Source organism: Phaenicophaeus curvirostris, chromosome 7, assembly GCF_032191515.1.
Source record: "Phaenicophaeus curvirostris isolate KB17595 chromosome 7, BPBGC_Pcur_1.0, whole genome shotgun sequence".
Lineage (NCBI taxonomy): Eukaryota > Metazoa > Chordata > Aves > Cuculiformes > Cuculidae > Phaenicophaeus > Phaenicophaeus curvirostris.
In genome coordinates, this window is record NC_091398.1 from 22,094,304 (window position 1) to 22,114,907 (window position 20,604).

Genomic DNA, 20,604 nt, shown 5'->3' on the forward strand with positions numbered 1-20,604 from the left:
CTGTGGCATAACCTGCATGCTTTGTAGGTTTTTTATTATTTTTAACTGAATTCTTAACCATCAAGACTGTTCAAGTTTAAAAGAGGTTAACAGCCTGTTATTCTATGAAAGTGGAAAAGTAATCTTCACTTGAATTCTTCTGTTGACATCTGCTGAACCATGTTTTCAGCTGTCATGTAATTACATTTTCCGATCATGTTCATTTGATCAATGCCTTTGTAATTGCATATATATAATATTACTTGTATTCTGAAATGTTTATATCTTTTGATATAAATTGTTTCATGTTTTTTCACAGTGTTTTTATAATTTACATTCCAGTTTTGTCATATAAGAGAAGCTAAAATTGTAGGATGAAAGACACACTCTTGCAAACAATCAAGCATATCTTTTTTATACATGTATACGGTCCTTTTGAATATGGATGTAATAATTAAGTTACATTCTACTCATAAAGGTTGTGTATATCTCAGATTGGAAGTTAAGGAATAATGTATATTGTTTTTTCTCTTCATCATCGATAATTGTTTCTTTGTGGACTCCATGCATGCATTCCTTTATTTTTACACAGACATAAAACAATTTCAAGCAAAAATTCTATGTAGGATTCTGTGTAGATGTCTAAATAAATCTGGGTCTTTTAAAGCAATATAAATAAGGACATTCAAGCAAGATGAAATTTAGAAATTGGGAAAATCAAGGATAATGCTAAGATTAAGACAATTGTTTAAAAGACAAAATAGGATCTAGTACCCTCTCAGACCTCTAAACACATCAACCAAAACTGAATTGCACCAAGCTATGTGTTTCTTATTTCTGATGATCTTTTCTGAAGAATTGGGCAATTTTGCTGTTTTCCAAACACAAATTTTGTTCATGTGGTTTTATTGTGGAATCCTGTAGTATCTTTCATGTATTCTTTTGCACTATATTCTCTATTGGAAATATTTCAGGCCTCATTTTTGTGCTCAGAAACTCTGTAAGCTGTTCAGAAAGATGGAATGGAAAATGCCTTTGTAAGGATTTTTTTCCAAACTGTTTCAGAAAAGACACTTATGTAGGGGAGAAGAGAATGTGGTAGTATCCCATCCTATCAGTTCTAAGCATGGAGGAGTGGTTCTGATTTGATGGATGTTGTTTATGTGACAGCTTCTGCTTACAGCTTCTGCTGTCACGAATCTGGGCAGGTGTAGAACAGCAGGCAAAATAGTAAACCAGGGGCTTGTAATTATTTGACTGAAAAATACTTAACTTGCATGTGGATGTCACATTGTATTACTGTAACTTCTGTTGCATAATAAAGTGGGGGTTTTTAATAGATATGCATGCCTACATAAAGTAGGAGAGGTAGGTTTTGGTTTTAGTTTGGTGAAAAAAAACCTGAGTACTTCTGTGGAAAATACTTTTTGTTTCTTTGAAAGGTAAATAATTTACAAGCGTTATTTATAGGCAGACATACTTTTTTTCTCTATTTAAAATAAAAAGAAAATAGAGAAAGAGATCTCCTTAGTAGGTGAATATGAGAATATGCAGCTCAATCTTCCTTTGTTTTGTTTTTAAATTAAACAAGATAATGTTTCCCTATTATTCCTCTTATTAACAGCTGTATTGCTAGTGGATTTGTTGTTTGCTTTGGAGGTTGGGAAACACACCAGATTTTCCTTTACCATTTGAACATCAAAATCTGAGTGACTTTTATGTTGAATGTACAATATGTTGTACCATGTGAATAATGTGACATTATTCGATCCTATTACAGAGTTTTCTTTAAAGTAATTCTATGCAATTATTTGTATACTTTCATTTATTATTTTTAAGAAGATGCTTACTAAAGATCTTCACTAATTACCTCAATCAATTCCAAGTGACTTCCGTAGGACAATTTTTAGTGGTAATGCTATTTTTGCAAGTATTTGTGCCGTCATACTTTGACTCCTTCAGGAAACAAGAAAGATTGATCTCCAAATTTTGACCTTATAGCGGTACAGTAGATATTTGTATTGAAGAAGTTAATTGATTGGAAATCTGGATAGCTTTTCACTACTAATGGTGAAAAAGAAAAAGAGAGAATTGAGAGAATTTTCTCTTAACAAAAATGTTTTGGCTTCTGATATGCAAATGTCAAGGCAGAAAAAAAAACTTTTGAGTACATGAGTTGATTGGTTAAATTCAGTGTTTAGTGTATATACAATGAGGCCACCTTGCCATAGTTTGGTACACTGAACAGCAGCTAAATGCCTTGGAAGGTGAAGGGTGGACATTTCTGTCTTTCCTAAAAGTCCCATTCCTTGAGTGATCCACAAAATCAGTTGGATCTCTGCAGGCTTTGTATTTAGCAAGAAACTCTTCTATGCATGTTGCTTTTTACTGTCTGGATTTTTTTGTTAAAAATATGCTTACTCCACATGAAGAAGAGAACTGATGTTTAATTAAAACTGTAACTCTAAGCACAGGCTTGTAGTGTATACTGTTCTTAAAGAGGGAACCAGGCTACCTGTCCTTATATTAAAATAGTTCATTGAGCATCTAATTTGATTTCCAGAATCAATAAAATTGCCTTTCTTAACTAAATTTTTTTTAAAAATATTTCTGGTTCTTCTATCGTGTATCAAATGAGATGTCTTAACTGCATGTTCTAAACACATTGATTCTTCTTGGTTTCTTTTCTGTTTATGGTTGTTCATCTTTTAATGTTGTTAATTCATAAAAACCTGTAGTCTTTCAGTTGAATTCATGTCATCTGCTCAAATGGTGTTCTAAATAGCTTGTAGTTTAAATAACCCAGAGCACATCATGTTGGTTTTACTTTTATTAGCAATACTACACAAAACGTCCCTACTCTTAAAAAAACTATATATTTATAATTAGTAATTTGATTTATAATTCAATTCATTATTTCCTGCCACTGCTGCAACATTTTGCTATATATACACCGTGTCATGGAATGATGAAAGCAGCGTATTAATAAAATGATGGAACTATATAGTGCTATCCTCTGGTTTAGTAGAATTAGTGATAGGAAAAAGTGTTTGCTGTGATTATTGATATTTTAAAATTAGTACTACTAATGAAAAGTAGTATTTACATTAAATATGCATAATTTTGGGGCTCTATTCTGGATAATCAGTTTCTAAAGTAGCAGCAAAGTAGGCAATATTGAATAATTTTTAAGAAAAGTTAATGCAGATCGCTGGGTTACATTTTCATACTAAATTGCCTCTGTCTTCTTTCACAAACATAGCAAAAAACTCCTATATTAATACCTAAAATAACTCTGACTTTCCACGTTTCACAGTTGACATCCAAATACAGCTTGATTGGATAGTGCCTGTAACTTGTCTGCTTTTATATCCTAAATGTCTCTTAATCATGCAAGTCTAGCTAAATTAAAGAAAATGGTGTTAATTCTACAAAACTGAGGCTATTTTACAAAGTGTGCTTACATCATTCCCTACAGACATTTAGTTGTGTGAATTCATTACTGATGTTATATACTTCTTGCTAGTAACATTGTAAAATGTCAGAGAATGCTATGACTAAAACTACTTTGACTTAATTTGGTACTCGTACTCAGATTACATGTACAGGGCACCACAGCTTCCTTGAAAATCTTCTGACCATGGATTTTTGCAATACAAATGCAGATTACCAGATAAAATAATAAATTAAGGCTTATTCCTGTATTATTATTATTTTTTTTCATACTAATGTGATCTACATAATTTTAATTATTAAAACAAAACAAAATTCCTTTCTTTCTGGGTGTTAACTGTACAGGTATGTGTACCAGAGTAATGGGTAGTTTCAGAATGCACAATGTAATACATATGTGCATTGGCAAAAAAACAAAGCAAATTAATGCCAGTTGAAATGTATTTATCATACTTTTCCCCATTTTGAAACATATTAGTACATATGAGAAACCATAAAAGATGTTCATATGGTAGTGATAATTATAGGTGAAGGTAGGACAGGCTTAATATATTTTCTGAGTGTGTGAGGGTAATGTTCAAATTCACATCCAAAACAGCGTTTCACATTAATCCTGATTTGACTTTGGCGTTTTCCAATGTAGAACATAATGATGATCTTAAGATGAAAAATAACCATATTATCTATGGTCAAAGATAACCAAACTTTATTGTAAATTGTTATATATGCCAGCACTGGTTAGTTTGCATCATACTGCTGTTTAAGATGCCAGTGAAAAAGAACTGATAATACATTCCCTTTATTTTTATATCACGAATAATGAGTGCTGAATTAAAATCACTCCTTAAAAATCTGCTATATTTTCTCCCGTGGACAGTTTATCTTGACAGTTCGTAATCTAAAGTTTTTGTCAGGATTTACTGTCTGCAGGTTGAGGAGACTGCTCTAATGAAAATACCTGTCAAAATACATCATCTTAAAGCAAACAGTGTAATGGGTGTTGATTTAAAACGCAGCAAGAGAAATTATAGTGAGAAAAAAATAGTAGGAAACAAAATGAATAAAATATGTATCAGAAAATCTACTTGGTAGTATTTAACTTCTCTGAATGATAACACTACTGTATTTAGACCAGAAATTCTGAAATTTCATGAAAGATTACATGATACACCTCGCAGTCTCTACGTAGAAAGTGGATGATTTGTGCACATTTCAACAGCATTGACTGCTATATGTGAATGTTTGTGTGTGTTCCTGGTGACAAATGCTGTTCTTGCTATGTACATGTTGGTGCATGCTTAAAGTTAATTACAGTTCTAAAAACGTAAACATTAGTAAAGTGTAACTGTTTCTGAATTTTATTTTCAGAAGCTGAATTTTCCCAGCTCATCTGAAGGAAGTACAGTTAATTTACCTCTCTTTGGAGAAGAAAAAGCTGCAACTGAACCAGAAAAAGCATCAGAGCTACAGCCATGCTTTACAGAAGGTATGAAAATAAAATTCAGGGTTAGCAATTACATTTTGGTCGTTTGCGATGAGCATTGGCAGTTCAAGGAAGCTATTTGCTACAGCAATCCTGGATCCTAGTTTGTCAAGTCTTACGATATAATTGCTTTTGTCTCTTGTGGTTGTTGTAGTCCATGGAGCCATTTGTGTGATGCAAAATCAAATTGTGTGTGTATGTGATCTTTTAGAATTGTTTTAAATAGGCACTAGAGACGATGCTATACTGACTGGTAAGAATCAGTTTAATCTCCTTGGTTTAAATAGCATTCTCAGTAGTGAAATCTGCAAGACCAAGCCCTACACCAGATACATTCCACTGAGAAATTAAAACCACAATCATGTCATTACCCGTGGTCCCTTCATAGTTCTAGAAAGAAATCCAGTGGATGATTCGGATTATTCAAATGAAGAAATTTTAACAGCACACTTGCATGTTCTTACAAGTTTTCATTTATTTTAGTTCTGTATAGTTCTGTCCTTTAGGAGACTACTGAAATTTACTGTATAGGAATGTATTCCCCCTTTTTGTAATACTACAGATTTTGCTTTCAGTTTAAGTCATCATTAAAATAGTTCAAAACAAAATATGTTCCAGGATTAACTCTCCTATCCTATCCGTGCTTTTTAATTTACGGTTACATAGACACATTTGAATTATGCTAGCACTCATCCTTTGAAAAACCTTTAAAAAACTCAAAATTCTTATGGAATGTGGGGTTATATTGAATATATCAAGCTCTTTATTTAAGAAAAAACATAATTCTTAAATAGCTTCATGTTATATTACACTTCATCCTTATTCTTATGTTATGTGATATCTGACAGTCCTTGGATATAAGATTAGTTTTTCCATAATGTAGACATTTAGAGTATTTGGAGGTAAGGTGAAGGATGCTCTTCACAGTGGTAGCTGTTTTATCTGAGCTGATGAAACATAGTCTAATTTACTTGCAACATATGAACTTAATGACATTCATAGGAAAACTAGTATACTGCCTTTGGGACCCATTAAAATTGCTTGAACTTGGTTATGTTGCTATGAGATGAATCCATTTTTAAAGAAATAAGGAGACCACTATTAGCCAGGTGGATACTGCAGATGCTTTTCATTGAAAACTCTGCCTTGAGACTCCATGATAGGGCAGGGAGCTCTCCAGGGTGTTGCCACAAACCTGTACCATGTGAAAAGCTCTCATAATCTCCAGTTAAGTCTTTTTCATGAAAGAGATATCCTTAGTCAGCCCTTGAAGCAGAAGTAATTCCTGAGTGTAATAAAATAAAAGGTGTTTACATCTACATGATTTACTTGAACCTTAGCTGAGAGACAGAAGAGCTTTTAAAAGAAGCTGCTGTACTCTTGAACTAGTTGATATGAAACTTACTATGTGCTTATGCTTTTTGTTTCTACTCCCTGACAGTTCTCATATATTCTCTGATTATCTATATAAAAATGAAAAACAATATTAAAAATGTGTTTAGAAGTGAAAAATAGCTTAGTCGCTTAGATGACTCCTTTTGATTCTAAGCTTGAGGTAGAATCAGGGTAGTGGAGAAATTGTGCGCATGCAAGTTTTTCCACACCCAGAGTATTGAATCAAGAAGGTGAGGGTGCAGTAATTTGAAGCACTGACTTCCTCATGAAGCAGGAAATGGATAATGAAAATGCTGCTGCATAACAGTTTGTCATTGTTTGTATTATTAGGCTGTATACGGAAGTTTAAATGCTGTAAAGGCAATATGGAGAGCACAAAAGGAAGAATCTGGTGGAACCTTCGAAAAACTTGCTACAAGATAGTAGAACACAACTGGTTTGAGTCATTCATTGTCTTCATGATTCTTCTCAGCAGTGCTACTCTGGTAAGCAAAGCATAGATCTGTAGAAACAGTACGTACAAAAAAGTTTTATCAAAAATATTGTAGCACATCTGTGTTCATTAATAAAATATACAAAGTTGGCTTGAAAGAGCAATCCCTCTTGGAAACTGGTGAGGCACATGGAACATAAGGAGGTAATTGGTGATAGCCAAAGTAGTTTCACCAAGTGCTATTTGTGCCTGACAAATATGGTGGCTTTCTACAATGGGGCTTACAGTATTGATGGATAAGGGAAGAGTAACTGACATCATCTACCTGGACTTGTGTAAAGCATCAACACCATCCTACCTGACATTCTTGGCTCCAAATTGGAGAGACACGGGTTTATCAGATGAACCACTCAGCGGATAAGGAATTAGCTGGATGGTCACGCTCAAAGAGTTGTGGTCTGCCTCAATGTCTGAGTAGAGACCCGTGATGAACAGCATTCTACACGGGTTGGTATTGGGACTGGAGACACAGACAAACAGGATTATGAGCAGAGTGCACCCTCAGCACGTTTACTGATGACACAAAGCTGCTGGGCGCAATCAACGTGCTGGAGTGAAGGGATGGCATCAAGCTTGAGATGGGCCAGTTCAGACCTCATGAAGTTCAGCAACTGGGTCTAGGCAATCCCAAGCACGATTACAGGCTGAGCAGAGAATTGGATTGAGAGTAACCCTGAAGGAGAAGGGCTTGGGGTGCTGGTGGAGGAGAAACTCTGCGTCAGCTGGCAATGTACACTTGCGGCTCAGAAAGCCATGTCCTGGGCTTCATCGGAAGTGTAGTCAGCAGCTTGAGGGAGGTGATTCTGACCCTCTCTCTTCTTTTGTGAGACCTCACCTGGAGCGTTGCATTCAGGTCACAGGAAGGACATGTATCTATTTGAGCAACTCCAGAGGAGGGCCATGAAGATGATCAGAGAGCTGAAGCACCTCCTGTACAAGTATAGGCTGAAAGACTTGGGCTTGTTTAGCCTACAGAAGAGAAGGCTCCAGGGAGACCTTATAACAGCCTTCCAGTGCACAAAGGGGCCTACAGGAAAGCTAGGGAGGGGCTTTTTGTCAGAGAGTGCAGTGATAGGGTGAGGGATAATGGTTTTAAGCTGTAAGAGGTTAAATTTAAATTAGATATTTGGAAGAAATTTTGTACCGTGCAGGTGGTGAGGCACTGGCACAGGTTGCCCAGAGAAGTTGTGGATGCTCTGTGTTCGAGGCCAGGTTGGATGAGGCTTTGAGCAACCTGATCTAGTGGGAGGTATCCCTGCCTGTGGCAGGGGGATTGGAAATGGAAGGTCTTGAAGGTCCCTTCCAACCTAAAACGTTCTGTGATTCTCAGTGATAATTTAGTCTTTCACACTATTGCTAAATATTGAGTTCTTTTTGGTTGTTGATTGACTTAGAATGTGGTATATACGACTATCTCTGCTCCACCACCTGAAGCACCATATCCCTTCTCACTTTCTTCAGTCCTCATACTGCCATGTCTTTTGCTTTTTTCTTAAACATGTTTTCTCAGAGGCACCACCAGCTTCTCTTATGCATTCAGCTGCTTCCTCTGGTGGGTCTGTTGTGTAGCTGGCACAGGACAGCCCCTGACCTCTGCTCACAGTGGCAATCCCTGCAGCCTCCTGCTACTAAAACCTTGTGACCAATACCCAATATTGGAATTCAGCAAAGATCAGCAAATTATAATACTGTTTTGACTATCATTGAAATTTCTTAGAACCTTTTTGTTAGCTTCAGTCATTATATTGTTATTCCGTTATCAGGCAAAGATAAAATCTAAAACTCAAAAAGAATGCAATTGTAATCTCTGCTTATGCTGGCTTTTCAAGGTGAAGTATCTAAAGTTGTAAGTGATTTTACTTTGCAATTCCTAATACACTTCTTTTGGTTTAGTTTGTAGTTTGCAAGGACCTATGAATGTCTGACTGATGTGCAACTTATGTTTTACAGGCATTTGAAGATATATATATCGAAAAGCGCAAGGCTATAAAAACCATACTGGATTATGCTGATAAAATCTTCACTTACGTCTTTATTCTGGAGATGGTGCTGAAATGGGTGGCCTATGGTTTTCAAACTTATTTCACTAATGCTTGGTGCTGGCTGGACTTCCTGATTGTTGATGTAGGTACTATAATTTCTAAGTAGCCTATTTCTGTTGTTTGGGCAATCTGGTACATATATATACAGTGAAGAATTATAATTTGGATTTAAAAGAACAGAAAATGACATATCAGTGAATAAGATTCCGTTATAATTATTCAGTGCATAACTAGATCTGCCTCTACATTTATGCTGTCATTGACTACCTGCGTTCTGTCTGTGTCTTACTGTGCTGGGTCCCAACCAGTGAGTGAGGACTATTGGCTGTCTGGACTTCAGTCTTCTGGATTTGGTGACAGAGAACAAGAAGGAAGCAGAACAAAGAAGGGAAAGTGAAATATAAGTGAGCGCATGGAATTGGGGTAGGACAGTTGATCCTGGGCTTAATGACTCGCTGGCAAAGGATTGCAGGGGAGAATGGTGTCAGGAAGTCAATAATACAGCAAAAGAAGAGGGATGTGGGAAAGGAGGCAGCAGCTGGAGAGAAGTGAAGGATTAAGGAAAATGAAAAGTGGTGGCTTATTAATCAATATAAATAGGTAGGAATTGTTCATTTGCAATCTTAATTTTGATGTCATAATGTTCACTGTGTATTAGGCTGCAAGGCTAATTTCAGTGCAACTCTTCTGCTTTTCATAGACATATGACTTTCTAGAGATTCTTTTTTGGAAGATGGAATTTGGTTTTTTCTGTCTCAGATAATAGAGAGTGCCTGTTGTTACCTCTCTGAATTCTTCTAATGGGAAAAAAAGCCAGGTTTTAGTCAGAAATCTAGGACAGGAATTTTGTTCCCTAACAGTAGAACTGGAACTTACCTAATGGCCTTTTTTTAAAAATATGCTTTTTGGAGGGAAAGGTACAAGTAGTGTTTGTTGTCCATCTTCCTCATTTAACTGAGCTTCTCTTTTAGCATCAGTTCTGAGGTGGGGTTGCAGAATCCCCACTCTGAAAATTGAGTGAACTCCATGAAATAAGATATCTAATATGTTTTCTCTGAGAAATGCAACTTGTAGCTTTCTTCTTTCATGTGCGCTCCATTCATTTTGTTGTGAACACCCAATATGTACTTATACAAAGTATATAGTCAAGTTGTATTCCCGGAACAGACATATTGATCTCCAAGAAACCTGGTAAGTATGAGATGTTCTCTGCTTTCCTTAAGATTAAATTCTGGAAAACAAGATGCCCTCAGCAAGACAAAGGAAAAATGTTAAGACTGTCTTAGAGTGAAGTTGAATATGTATATTTTTATATATACATTTGCTTTCTTCATGGTTGCCGTATAATTTGGTTTTTTTTCTTATTGTAACTCAAACATTAAATTAAAAAGTATGACTGTCCTAGAATTAATGGGAAATCAGCAGCTATCATCTGTATGGATTTTGTCTTCTTTTCATAAAATTGTTTATGCCCTAATTCAGTCTTATTTCCTGTAAGGATTCCAGGACAGTGTTCCTAGAACCTTGTGATCCTTAAACTTGAATTTCTATTTGTCCATTAGAGTTGTCATTTGTGAAAATGAAATGCATACATAAATGAATGCGTTACCATTTAAGAATTATTCTGAATTAGCATCTTTGTACAAGCCTGTATTGTGAAAGATTGATCTTGAAATGCGTTTATGATAAATTCTTACTACAGTGTGTTCTATCTCCATATGGATGGGCAAATATTTCACAGTAGGGCAGCATTTTACAGGATCTTTTAAGGCCAACTGTTCTGTACCTATCAGTCTAAAATCTCCAGCCGCCCCATTTGGGAAAGAATTTATAGCATATAAATGGGAATTCTTAACCCACTGTAGTGTTCACAGTGTTTCCAGATCAGGATCATTAGTCCCCAAACAAGGAAAAATGATGGTTTTACTCAGCCTTCCATATGCAAGTTCAAAGCGGTTAATGAAAAAGAACAAACATGGGATTGTGTAGTGTTTAACAAATTGCTTGAACTACCCTTAGAAGAAATAAATCTGTGTAAAACTTCTTGTGTGTAAATGCAAACAGGAAACAGGAGTGGAAGAATCTGTGAGGACAGAAGTTGGGGTCTCTCACCAGAAAACAGCAGGTCAATCAGCTTTTGAGCTGTTTGTCCAGCTGCACTGAAGGTTTCAAAAATTCTTAGGAATTAATCCCTCTTCTCCACAAGAGTAATAAAGTTAAAAGAGGAAAGAAATCTCAAGGCACATTATTGTCCAAAGCACAAGCTGTTTAACAAATCCAGAGTAAGGTGTTTACATCTTACACTAGCAGTGTGCTTTTCTGCAAATGTCTTACTTAGTATTTACAACCTCATTGCTCTCTATAACTACCTGAAAGGAGGTTGTAGAGAGGAGGGTGCTGGCCTCTTCTCCCAAGTGACAGGGGACAGGACAAGAGGGAATGGCCTCAAGCTCCGCCAGGGGAGGTTCAGGCTGGACATTAGGAAAAAATTTTTCACAGAAAGGGTCATTGGGCACTGGTAGAGGCTGCCCAGGGAGGTGGTTGAGTCACCTTCCCTGGAGGTGTTTAAAGCACGGGTGGACGAGGTGCTAAGGGGCATGGTTTAGTGTTTGATAGGAATGGTTGGACTCAATGATCCAGTGGGTCTCTTCCAACCTGGTGATTCTATGATTCTACAAGAACAGAAAGTTGAAATGAAGCTGAAGATGAATTCTGTCTAGCATGTTGGTACAGTGTTTTTTACATTTCTCCTTTTTTGTTACATTACATCTTTCAAATTTGCTGTATTGGTCAAAGTATGTAATATTGTCTAATTTTACATCAGATAAATGTTACAGTTAGCACTTCTATATGTGGAGGAAAGTTCAGAGCTGGTGTCAGGAGTTGTCCAACCCACGATCATACATAAGGAAGAGAGATAAAATATCTACTTATTTTTTTTTAAAACAATTCTTGTGTGCACATGCCCAAACATCAACAGATTAATTATTAATTTATTAAAATTATGCTTTAATTGCCATCAGCACTGTGTAATGAGATGAGCCAGCCTCCTCTCCTTTATCCCCTCCAAGAAGAGAAAGCAGAGAAAAGCAATATATTAAATTGTGTTTCAGTTTGCAAACAAAAATAAAATTACAGTATCATTAAGTAGAGAAGTACTCATCTTGCAGGAAGAGGATTTCTTTCAATGCACATATAGCAACTGCGTTACCTAAGAAAATATGGTTATTTGACAGGAATACTTGAAATAGATTTTCTTTGTCTTCTTTAGAATTATAGAAGTGAGGCATAATGATCTTAAATTTGTGATGGATTCATATGGATTAATGCTTTCAATGCTAAATGTTTGTCTAACATTTTAATTTTTAAGAAGGAACAGTCTTCTGAAACTGAGTTCTATAGCTAAATTTGTATAGGAAGTCAGATTCTTGACATAAACAAAGGTGATTCCACTCAGCAAGTATGTTCTTTTTCTGGATTTTCTTGTTTTCTTTTTTTTCCTCCTTTCTTTAATAAAATTTTCTTTTGTTCAACTACATGTCCTAATTATAATTAGTTCAGCAGATGAATTATCTGAAGTTTTAAGTGGTTTATTTAATAAATACAGGTGTATATAGTCATCTATGATAATGCATGGTAGTGATCATTGACTGGTATTTCATATATTGTACAGGTGTTGAGTTCCTTGAGATAATTTGGTTTTATCTAGTTTGTGTGATTCACAAAAAATATTGTCTTGATTTTTTTATTTTAAATTGCCCCGATTTTATTAAAACATTGCATGCTACATTTAAAAGACAGAAAAAAAATAGCTAGTTTTGCCTCGTTCTCTATGTTTTCTTATAATGTACTATTGTTTAACCCATTTCAGTGCTCTAAGACAGATAACTCTAAAACATACCTGCCAGCTTCCTGATTGTTCTATGACAAAGTGACCCACCTACTGGATGAGGGAAAGGCTGTTGATGTCACCTTTGACACAGTTTCTCACAGCATTCTGCTTAGGAAACCATCAGCCTCTGGCCTGGACAGGCGCACACTCGCCTGGGTGGAAAACTGGTTGATGGTGAATGGAGTTAACTCCAGCTGGAGGCCCTGTTCAGTGTCTTTATCAATGACCTGGATGAAGGCATTGAGTGCACCCTTAGCAAGTTTGCAGATGACACTAAGCTGGGTGGAAGTGTCGATCTGCTGGAGGGTAGGGAGGCTCCAAAGGGGTCTGAACAGGCTGGACTGCTGGGCTGAGACCAATAGCATGAGGTTTAACAAGGCCAAATGCCGTGTCCTGCACTTGGGGCACAACAACCCTATGCAGTGCTACAGACTAGGAGAAGTCTGGCTGGAAAGCTCCCTGGAGGAGAAGGACCTGGGGGTGTTGGTTGACAGCAACTGAACATGAGCCAGCAGCATGCCCAGGTGGCCAAGAAGGCCAATGGCATCTTGGCTTGTATCGGAAATTGCATGACCAGCAGGTCCAGAAGGTTATTCTCCCTTTGTACTCGGCACTGGTGAGACCACACTTTGAATACTGTGTTCAGTTCTGGGCCCTTCACCACAAGAAGGATGTTAAGGGAGCGTGTCCAGAGAAGAGCAACAAAGCTGGTGAAGGAGCTGGAGAACAAGTCTTACAAGGAGCAGCTGAACTAGGGTTGTTCAGCCTGGAGAAGAGGAGGCTGAGGGGAGACCTTATTGCCCTCTACAACTACCTGAAAGGAGGTTGTGGAGAGGAGGGAGCTGGCCTCTTCTCCCAAGTGACGGGGGACAGGACAAGAGGGAATGGCCTCAAGCTCCATCAGGGGAGGTTCAGGCTTGACATCAGAAAAATAATTTTCACAGAAAGGGTCATTGGGCACTGGAACAAGCTGCCCAGGGATGTGGTTGACTCACAATCCCGTCAAAGACGGGTGGATGAGATGCCGAGGGGCATGGTTTAGTGGTTGATAGGACTGGTTGGAGTCAGTGATCCTGGGGGTCTTTTCCAACCTAGTGATTCTGTGATTCTTGAACTCAGATTTTTTAACTTCAGTTTTGAACTTCAAACACCAGAAACAGTGCTCTTTGCCAAATGGAGGTAAACACAGGTTTTCTTCTGGTATGTGATATCATGATTATTAAATATCCAGATTGTGGTAGTCTGAAGACACAACAAGCCAATGTTCACAATTAAATTATTAATCCTGTCATAACCCCACTTACCATGAAAATGCTGTCGATGGTTCCATGCACATGAGTACATTTCATTTAGGTAATTATATTTACATTGGTATTTCCTTGTGTCTTTTGCACATTTGGGAGTTATGCAGGTCAGAGTCCTGTCTTGAGTGTATGCCACTTCTAAGTCTGCCATCATCTGCAGGCAATATGAATTACTAGTTATTCATGTTTGCTATTATGTGAATTATTCTAAGTACAAATTAGCAGAAGCAAATACTGCTGACATATATTTTATCGTGACTATAATGATGTATCTGTAGTAGACACCCCTTAGTATTGTCATGCCATGTAGAATGGGAGTAGGTTTGTGATACATTTCAGGTTTTGACTGAGTTTATTGGGAAGAAGAGCTTTTATTTAAATTCTTTTCATCCAAATTGCCCTTTGTTTTTCACAGGTATGATGTGCATTCTTCTAACTAGCTCTCTGATGAAAATCTGAGATTTTAAGGTCTCTTTTTTTAAACTGTCTTGAAATTTACATGTGATATTCTATTAAATTTTAATTTATTTTCTATTTATTTATTCTTGCGAGAAGATTAGAGTCCTATGAACTTTTTTCTAATATCCAGATCAAAGTTTTTTTTTCTCTAGGCATTATATTTGTATTGTGAGGCTATTAAAAAAAAAAAGTTATTTTCTTCTGTTTTTATATTGTTTCCTCTAGGTTTCCTTGATTAGCTTAGTAGCTAATGCCCTTGGTTTCTCAGAACTTGGTGCAATTAAATCCCTCCGAACATTAAGAGCTTTGAGACCTCTAAGAGCTTTGTCACGCTTTGAAGGCATGAGGGTAAGAAAAAAAGAACTACTCTGTGAAACAAATCCATAAAAATATGCCTAACTATAAAATCATGGAGGAACAGTGAATTGCATGTCTGTTTTCAAGGTCAACAGTAGCATCTTTGATTGTATTACATGTGTTATTAGTTTTCTGCTGGTATTACTTCCACGTATTCTAATGTTTTACACTGTATCTTTTGCTATATTTTGGAAAGAAAAAGTAATCCCTTTACTGCTGTACATCCTGATTCTAAAAAGGATTTTTTTCTGTGTTTATTTACTAGGTGGTTGTTAATGCTCTTACTGGAGCAATCCCATCTATTATGAATGTACTTCTGGTTTGTCTTACATTCTGGCTGATTTTCAGTATCATGGGAGTAAATTTGTTTGCTGGCAAGTTCTATCGCTGTGTTAACAGCACGAATGGTGAGCGATTCTTACCAGAGGAAGTCAATAATTTCAGTGAGTGTGAATATCGTTCACGCGCTGGGGAGGATGTTCAATGGAAAAATGAAAAAGTTAACTTTGATAATGTTGGAGCTGGTTATCTCTCTCTGCTTCAAGTAGTAAGTGTATGAATTTTGATAACTTAATTTTCCAGCTTTAAGTTTTGTACCAGTAATACTTAGTTCTATAATTTTCAGTGTTACTTTACAATACATGAATGGATATTGGATTTGATGTTATAGTTGTGATCTGTGGAGCTAATTAATAGTTCATATGGTGAAAATCTGATACATTGGCCATTTTGGAAGAGGAGGAATATCTAATTTTAAACTGAAAGAGGGTTGATTTAGTGTTTGGATATAAGGAATTTTTTTTTTTTCTTTTAAACTATAAGATGGTGAGATGCTGGAACAGGTTCCCAGGAGAAATTGTGGATGCCCCATTACTGGAAGTGTGTGATGTAGTGAAAGATGTCACTGTCCATGGCAGAGGGGTTGTACTAGATACCATAGATATCCCTTCCCAGTAAAACATTCTATGATTCTAGTATTTTCCTAAGTTTCCTTGGCACTACTTCTGGAGTTTCTTCTAGGATGATTTGCAAATTCCATCTGAGAAATACCATCCTATGGTGGCTGATTTTTGTGGTCCTCTTCCAGTTTTTTGGTAGTCAGAAAGTTAGAACTGAGAGCCTTTTTGTAAATTGCAGTTGTTCTGTTATGTTCAGATATTGATTGCAACTCATCCCACATAGAGTTTGTATGAATTTGCATGAATATTAGAATTTATTCATTATTTATGTATTAGGGAGAAATATTCCCTGGTAAATTACTTCCTGTGAATACTTAACTCATGTCTTACCAGGCTTTTAATATTCCTCTCTCTTTTTGTGGGTGCAAATACATTGCAGAAGACAGTGTTTTATTTAGAATGTATATAAAAATTGAGCTTTGATAGAAAATATTAACAAATTTTTATTTTAGGCAACGTTTAAAGGATGGATGATCATCATGTATGCTGCGGTTGATTCTAGAGATGTGAGTACAATGTAAAATTTACTGAATGAAAACGAATAAAAGATTGATGTAATGCTTCTTCAGCAGCAGTTGAAATAATGTAAAATATTAAAAAAAAGTAAAATCTTGATAAATTTTCCATATAAATCTGTGTGCTTTATAATAGTTAAGTGTATATACTTTTAATTGGTTAAAAAAAATTATAGTAATAGATCTACATAAAGTATCACTAATTTAGTAAGTCATCTGTAAATAACAAAATTAATGCAATCTGATTTTATTTTAATTTATGGCACTGCAAATTGCACAGATTAGTAAACAAGTTATTAATGTATCTCCAAAAATAACCCAAATAATCAAGCGACATCAGCTGCTATAGCTAATACAGAGCTGCAGACTCTGGTGTTCTCAAAAAATAAAATGGCTGAATGGTTTTCTGTTAATGCTGATACTAGTTTGCATCTCTCCTGTATCCAGCTCCTGATTTGCATAAAGTCCATATGCAAAGTCCATATGCAGTCCATAGGAACTGAATTTCTTTTGAGATTTGCACACTTCTGCCAAATTTAGTAGGAACTACATGAAACATCAAATGTTTTTAGAGAGGAACTGTCAGACAGAAAAGGGGAGAATGGCAGGTCTGTCTGTGCAATTGCAGGCACCTATATTAAATAGATTTTTGAGTTCAAAGCTAAGGCAAGTGCAGGGTGTGATATGAAACAACCAGTTTTCTCCCTTGTCAAGGAGTTGCTGTCCAGCTGGATGCAATTTCTGTTTCTGCTTGGTATTCTATAATTTGTATTAACTGTAATTATTGATGTATTGCTGTCTTTCTGTGTTACATAGATAGAGCAACAGCCCAAGTATGAGGAAAACCTGTACATGTATATTTACTTTGTTGTATTTATCATCTTTGGATCATTTTTCACCCTAAACTTATTCATTGGTGTCATCATAGATAATTTCAACCAACAAAAAAAGAAGATAAGTATCACATTTTGTTTTCATGATGCTTTATAGTTAGTGCATGTATAGCAAATGTATTTGAAGATAAATGAGGGTCTGAAATCTCTCATAGTAATAGAAAGAAAAAAAAGAAACCAGCTATTGAGATTCTTTTTATTCTATTCAAAGTAATGAAATAATAGTGTGCTTTTTAAGGCATTTGAAGCAATTTAAACTTATACCAAGTGTCTTGAGTGTTTTCCACACGTCTGAATAGCCCATTAATGTGTTATACATTGGAAAGTTATGCATTGTTTTTTCAGTTACACTTACAGAGCTGTGATAAATCTATGTGAAAATGCAATTGACTTAATTCAAGCAATAAATGACAGGGTAGAAGAGAACATGCAAAACTACGAATATGAAAATCAATAAATAGATAATGTGTAGCACTACTGTGAAGGCCTTCTCAATTACAGAGGGACTAACATTGTCAAGCTGAAAGCTGGAACTACCGCTCTGTATTGTAAGATTAGAGAGGGTTGGGAAACTATCTGATGAGTTAGTAGTGAATTTACAAGAGAAAGAAAATTCTTTTCTTTTCAGCTGAAAATATTTTATTATTCAAACAAACACAGAATTGTATCAAGAAGTCCAGGAGCATTTAAACAGGTTAAAATCCAGACTATGATGACAAATTAAATTCTACTTGATATTTAAACTGTAAATGCTTCCTAAGGTCTACCATAATCTTATTTTTCTATACGCATTTGGAGCAGAATCATACTGGAATATTGATTTTTATTTTTTTAAAGAGAGCTAAGTAGTAGGCAGTACATAATTTCTTCATTTATGAGTCCAGATGGTTTGTCAATTTTGATTCATTGTACTGAAAAAAGTAAATCTTTCAACTTGAGATTGGAGTATTCAACTTCATATGTTGCTTATTCAGATCCTTTGAGTCTTATCTGTACAACCACTTAATAGAAAGGATGAATTTGTGATCAAAACCTGATGATACCTTTATCCTGTAAGATATTTGCACCTTCGTTTGCATAAGCATCAGGGGCTTCCAGTACTAAAGAGGAATGTGGTTTAGTTTCTTATGCTTGGAGAGGAAAGCTAAGGTTGCATACATGTTGCTGGCATTTTTGGCAGTCTGTATGTGACAAGGTGATCTTACTCAGTAATGAGGTGATTATTAATTATATTAAGTTTGCTTGGCAGACGCTGTCTACTGTAGTCATTATGACTCAGAAGGCAGGAAAGAATTCCTGCTAAAGAGCTTTTTCTGGCAGTGTGGCATACCCCCTTTCTACCTTTTTAATCTGTTATAGCTGTCACCAAGAAAGTCAAATACTCCAGATACCACAAGGGACAACAATTATACTAGGGAAAATTCTATCCACATGCTATTCTTCAGTATCAGTCAGGAAGTTAACAAACATTAGTCACCTGTCTTTTGAATTTATAGATGCACCTACACTCATAGAGATGTGTAGATCATGCAGTGCATGGCTACTCAGTAACTTTTCTTTCTTGTCTTTGTTTTGACCTCACATCACTAAGCTTTCTCAATTTGGGGCAGTGTTGTTGGGATTTCAGTGGGAAAGGCCTCATGTTGCCCTATACTGTTCCTGTGTAGCATAACTGTGTGCATTTCTTTGGTCCCTTTGTGCATCTTAACTTTACTACTTTAGTCCCCATGGGGAAAAAGAAGTTCCATTAGCTGTCAAATTCCTAACTATTACAGTCCTCAAACATGTATAAGCTGCATCTCGTCTTAAGACTGCTATTCTCCCAATGGGCAGCACACTGAGACAATGATGATTTGTTCATTCTTGATATTCATTACATGACCGAGACAGCAGAAGTAATCACTGTTTCAATACCAGTTCCTTTATAGCTTTTAATTTTATTTCCCAATGGGTAAAATCTCCTGACAGAGTCACTTCACATTTACACCATAATCAGCAAATTAATTTGTAGGTTTTTTTCCAAAACCCTTGCTAAGAACTGAACTTTATTGAATATTTGGCTTATGAGAAGACCACGATAAACAAGATCTTCTTTGACTCCCGAATCTCCATTTCTGTATGTAGCCACAGGTGAAAGACTCAAACACCTTTTCATCCGGATTCATCATTACTTTCTCAAGATACACACCTCATATGACAAAGTCACTGTACCAAAACCACAGAATCACCTGGAACTCTGAAATTCATTTCCAAATGCCGTTGCTTTGGCATCATGCACATGTGGAATGTACTTGCAAACAAATTCATGAAAGGAAAAAAGAAGTTATTTTTTAGAAATACAAGTTATGTTTAGAAGTGTTTCGATATTTATGTTACATATACCAGTCTAGATACCATTTTACTCTGACTGCTGACCTCTTATTCAGGCAAGAAACCCCAGAGTAAGCCCATGCTTCTGGTGATCTCTGTGCAATTTAGGAAGATGGTCAAGTATCATATGCCCTGTGGAAGTATTATTGTGGCAAAAAAAATCTGAACTGAGATACCTGTACTCACATGATAAAATGTGCTTCTTTAAAACTACCATCAAGAATTTCTTTTTCCTCATGTGATTTCTCTGAAGGCACACTGGCTATAAATGAATCTTTGTATTTTTGAAGCTCTTTTTTTTCTGGTTAGTTAATGGATTATAGTGTGGATTTTATGATGTTAGATATATAAGTACCTATGCTGTGTGTATTTTTGCAAGGTCTTCTTGTACATCTTTAATTGAAGTAATGAGGGGTTTTGGTGTGGAGTGGGGATTTTTTGTAACAAATAGAAGTTCTGTGGGTTTTCTTTCCTTTCTTTGTTTTATTTTTTCCATCAAGGCTTGTCAGATATTTTAGCAGTATTTGATGTTAATCTTTTTTGGGGTTGATAACAGTGTGTAAGAATGAATGCATGTTATAAATTCATTGGCTGTAATCAGTTCTGGTTTTATTATTTTACCTTGGAGGTCAAGACATTTTCTTAACAGAAGAACAGAAGAAATACTATAATGCAATGAAGAAGCTGGGATCCAAAAAACCACAGAAGCCTATACCTAGACCAGCAGTAAGAATATGTGCTGTTCTTCTTTCATCTAGATTTGGGAAGAAATTGTAGCTGTACATGAACTATCAAAAAACTTCTCCCTTAACTCTAAAATAGCTTAGGTCTAATTCAAATTAGCCTTTCATTCTGAATTGAAATGTGTACGTATTTCTGTTTATGTTATCTTCCATATTGTTATGCCTGAAGTAGCAGAGAATCAATAAATCTGAAGAAACAGAAGCCTGTTGGGTTTTGAAGGGGAAATGAAGTCAAAGAAGTTACTGGACAGTGCTTTTAAGTTTTTC

The 20,604-nt window shown here is 36.0% G+C and overlaps 1 protein-coding gene across 1 annotated transcript in view; it reads left to right on the forward strand.

Annotated features, from left to right (window-relative positions):
- LOC138722703 (sodium channel protein type 2 subunit alpha-like) overlaps nt 1-20,604 on the forward strand; it is a 90,964-nt gene that overhangs the window by 66,123 nt on the left and 4,237 nt on the right. Inside the window, exons 18-25 of the mRNA XM_069861175.1 lie at nt 4,801-4,918; nt 6,641-6,795; nt 8,754-8,927; nt 14,726-14,848; nt 15,123-15,404; nt 16,269-16,322; nt 17,148-17,285; nt 20,216-20,320. Coding sequence (XP_069717276.1) covers nt 4,801-4,918; nt 6,641-6,795; nt 8,754-8,927; nt 14,726-14,848; nt 15,123-15,404; nt 16,269-16,322; nt 17,148-17,285; nt 20,216-20,320 — 1,149 coding nt within the window. The remainder of the gene's footprint in view (nt 1-4,800; nt 4,919-6,640; nt 6,796-8,753; nt 8,928-14,725; nt 14,849-15,122; nt 15,405-16,268; nt 16,323-17,147; nt 17,286-20,215; nt 20,321-20,604) is intronic.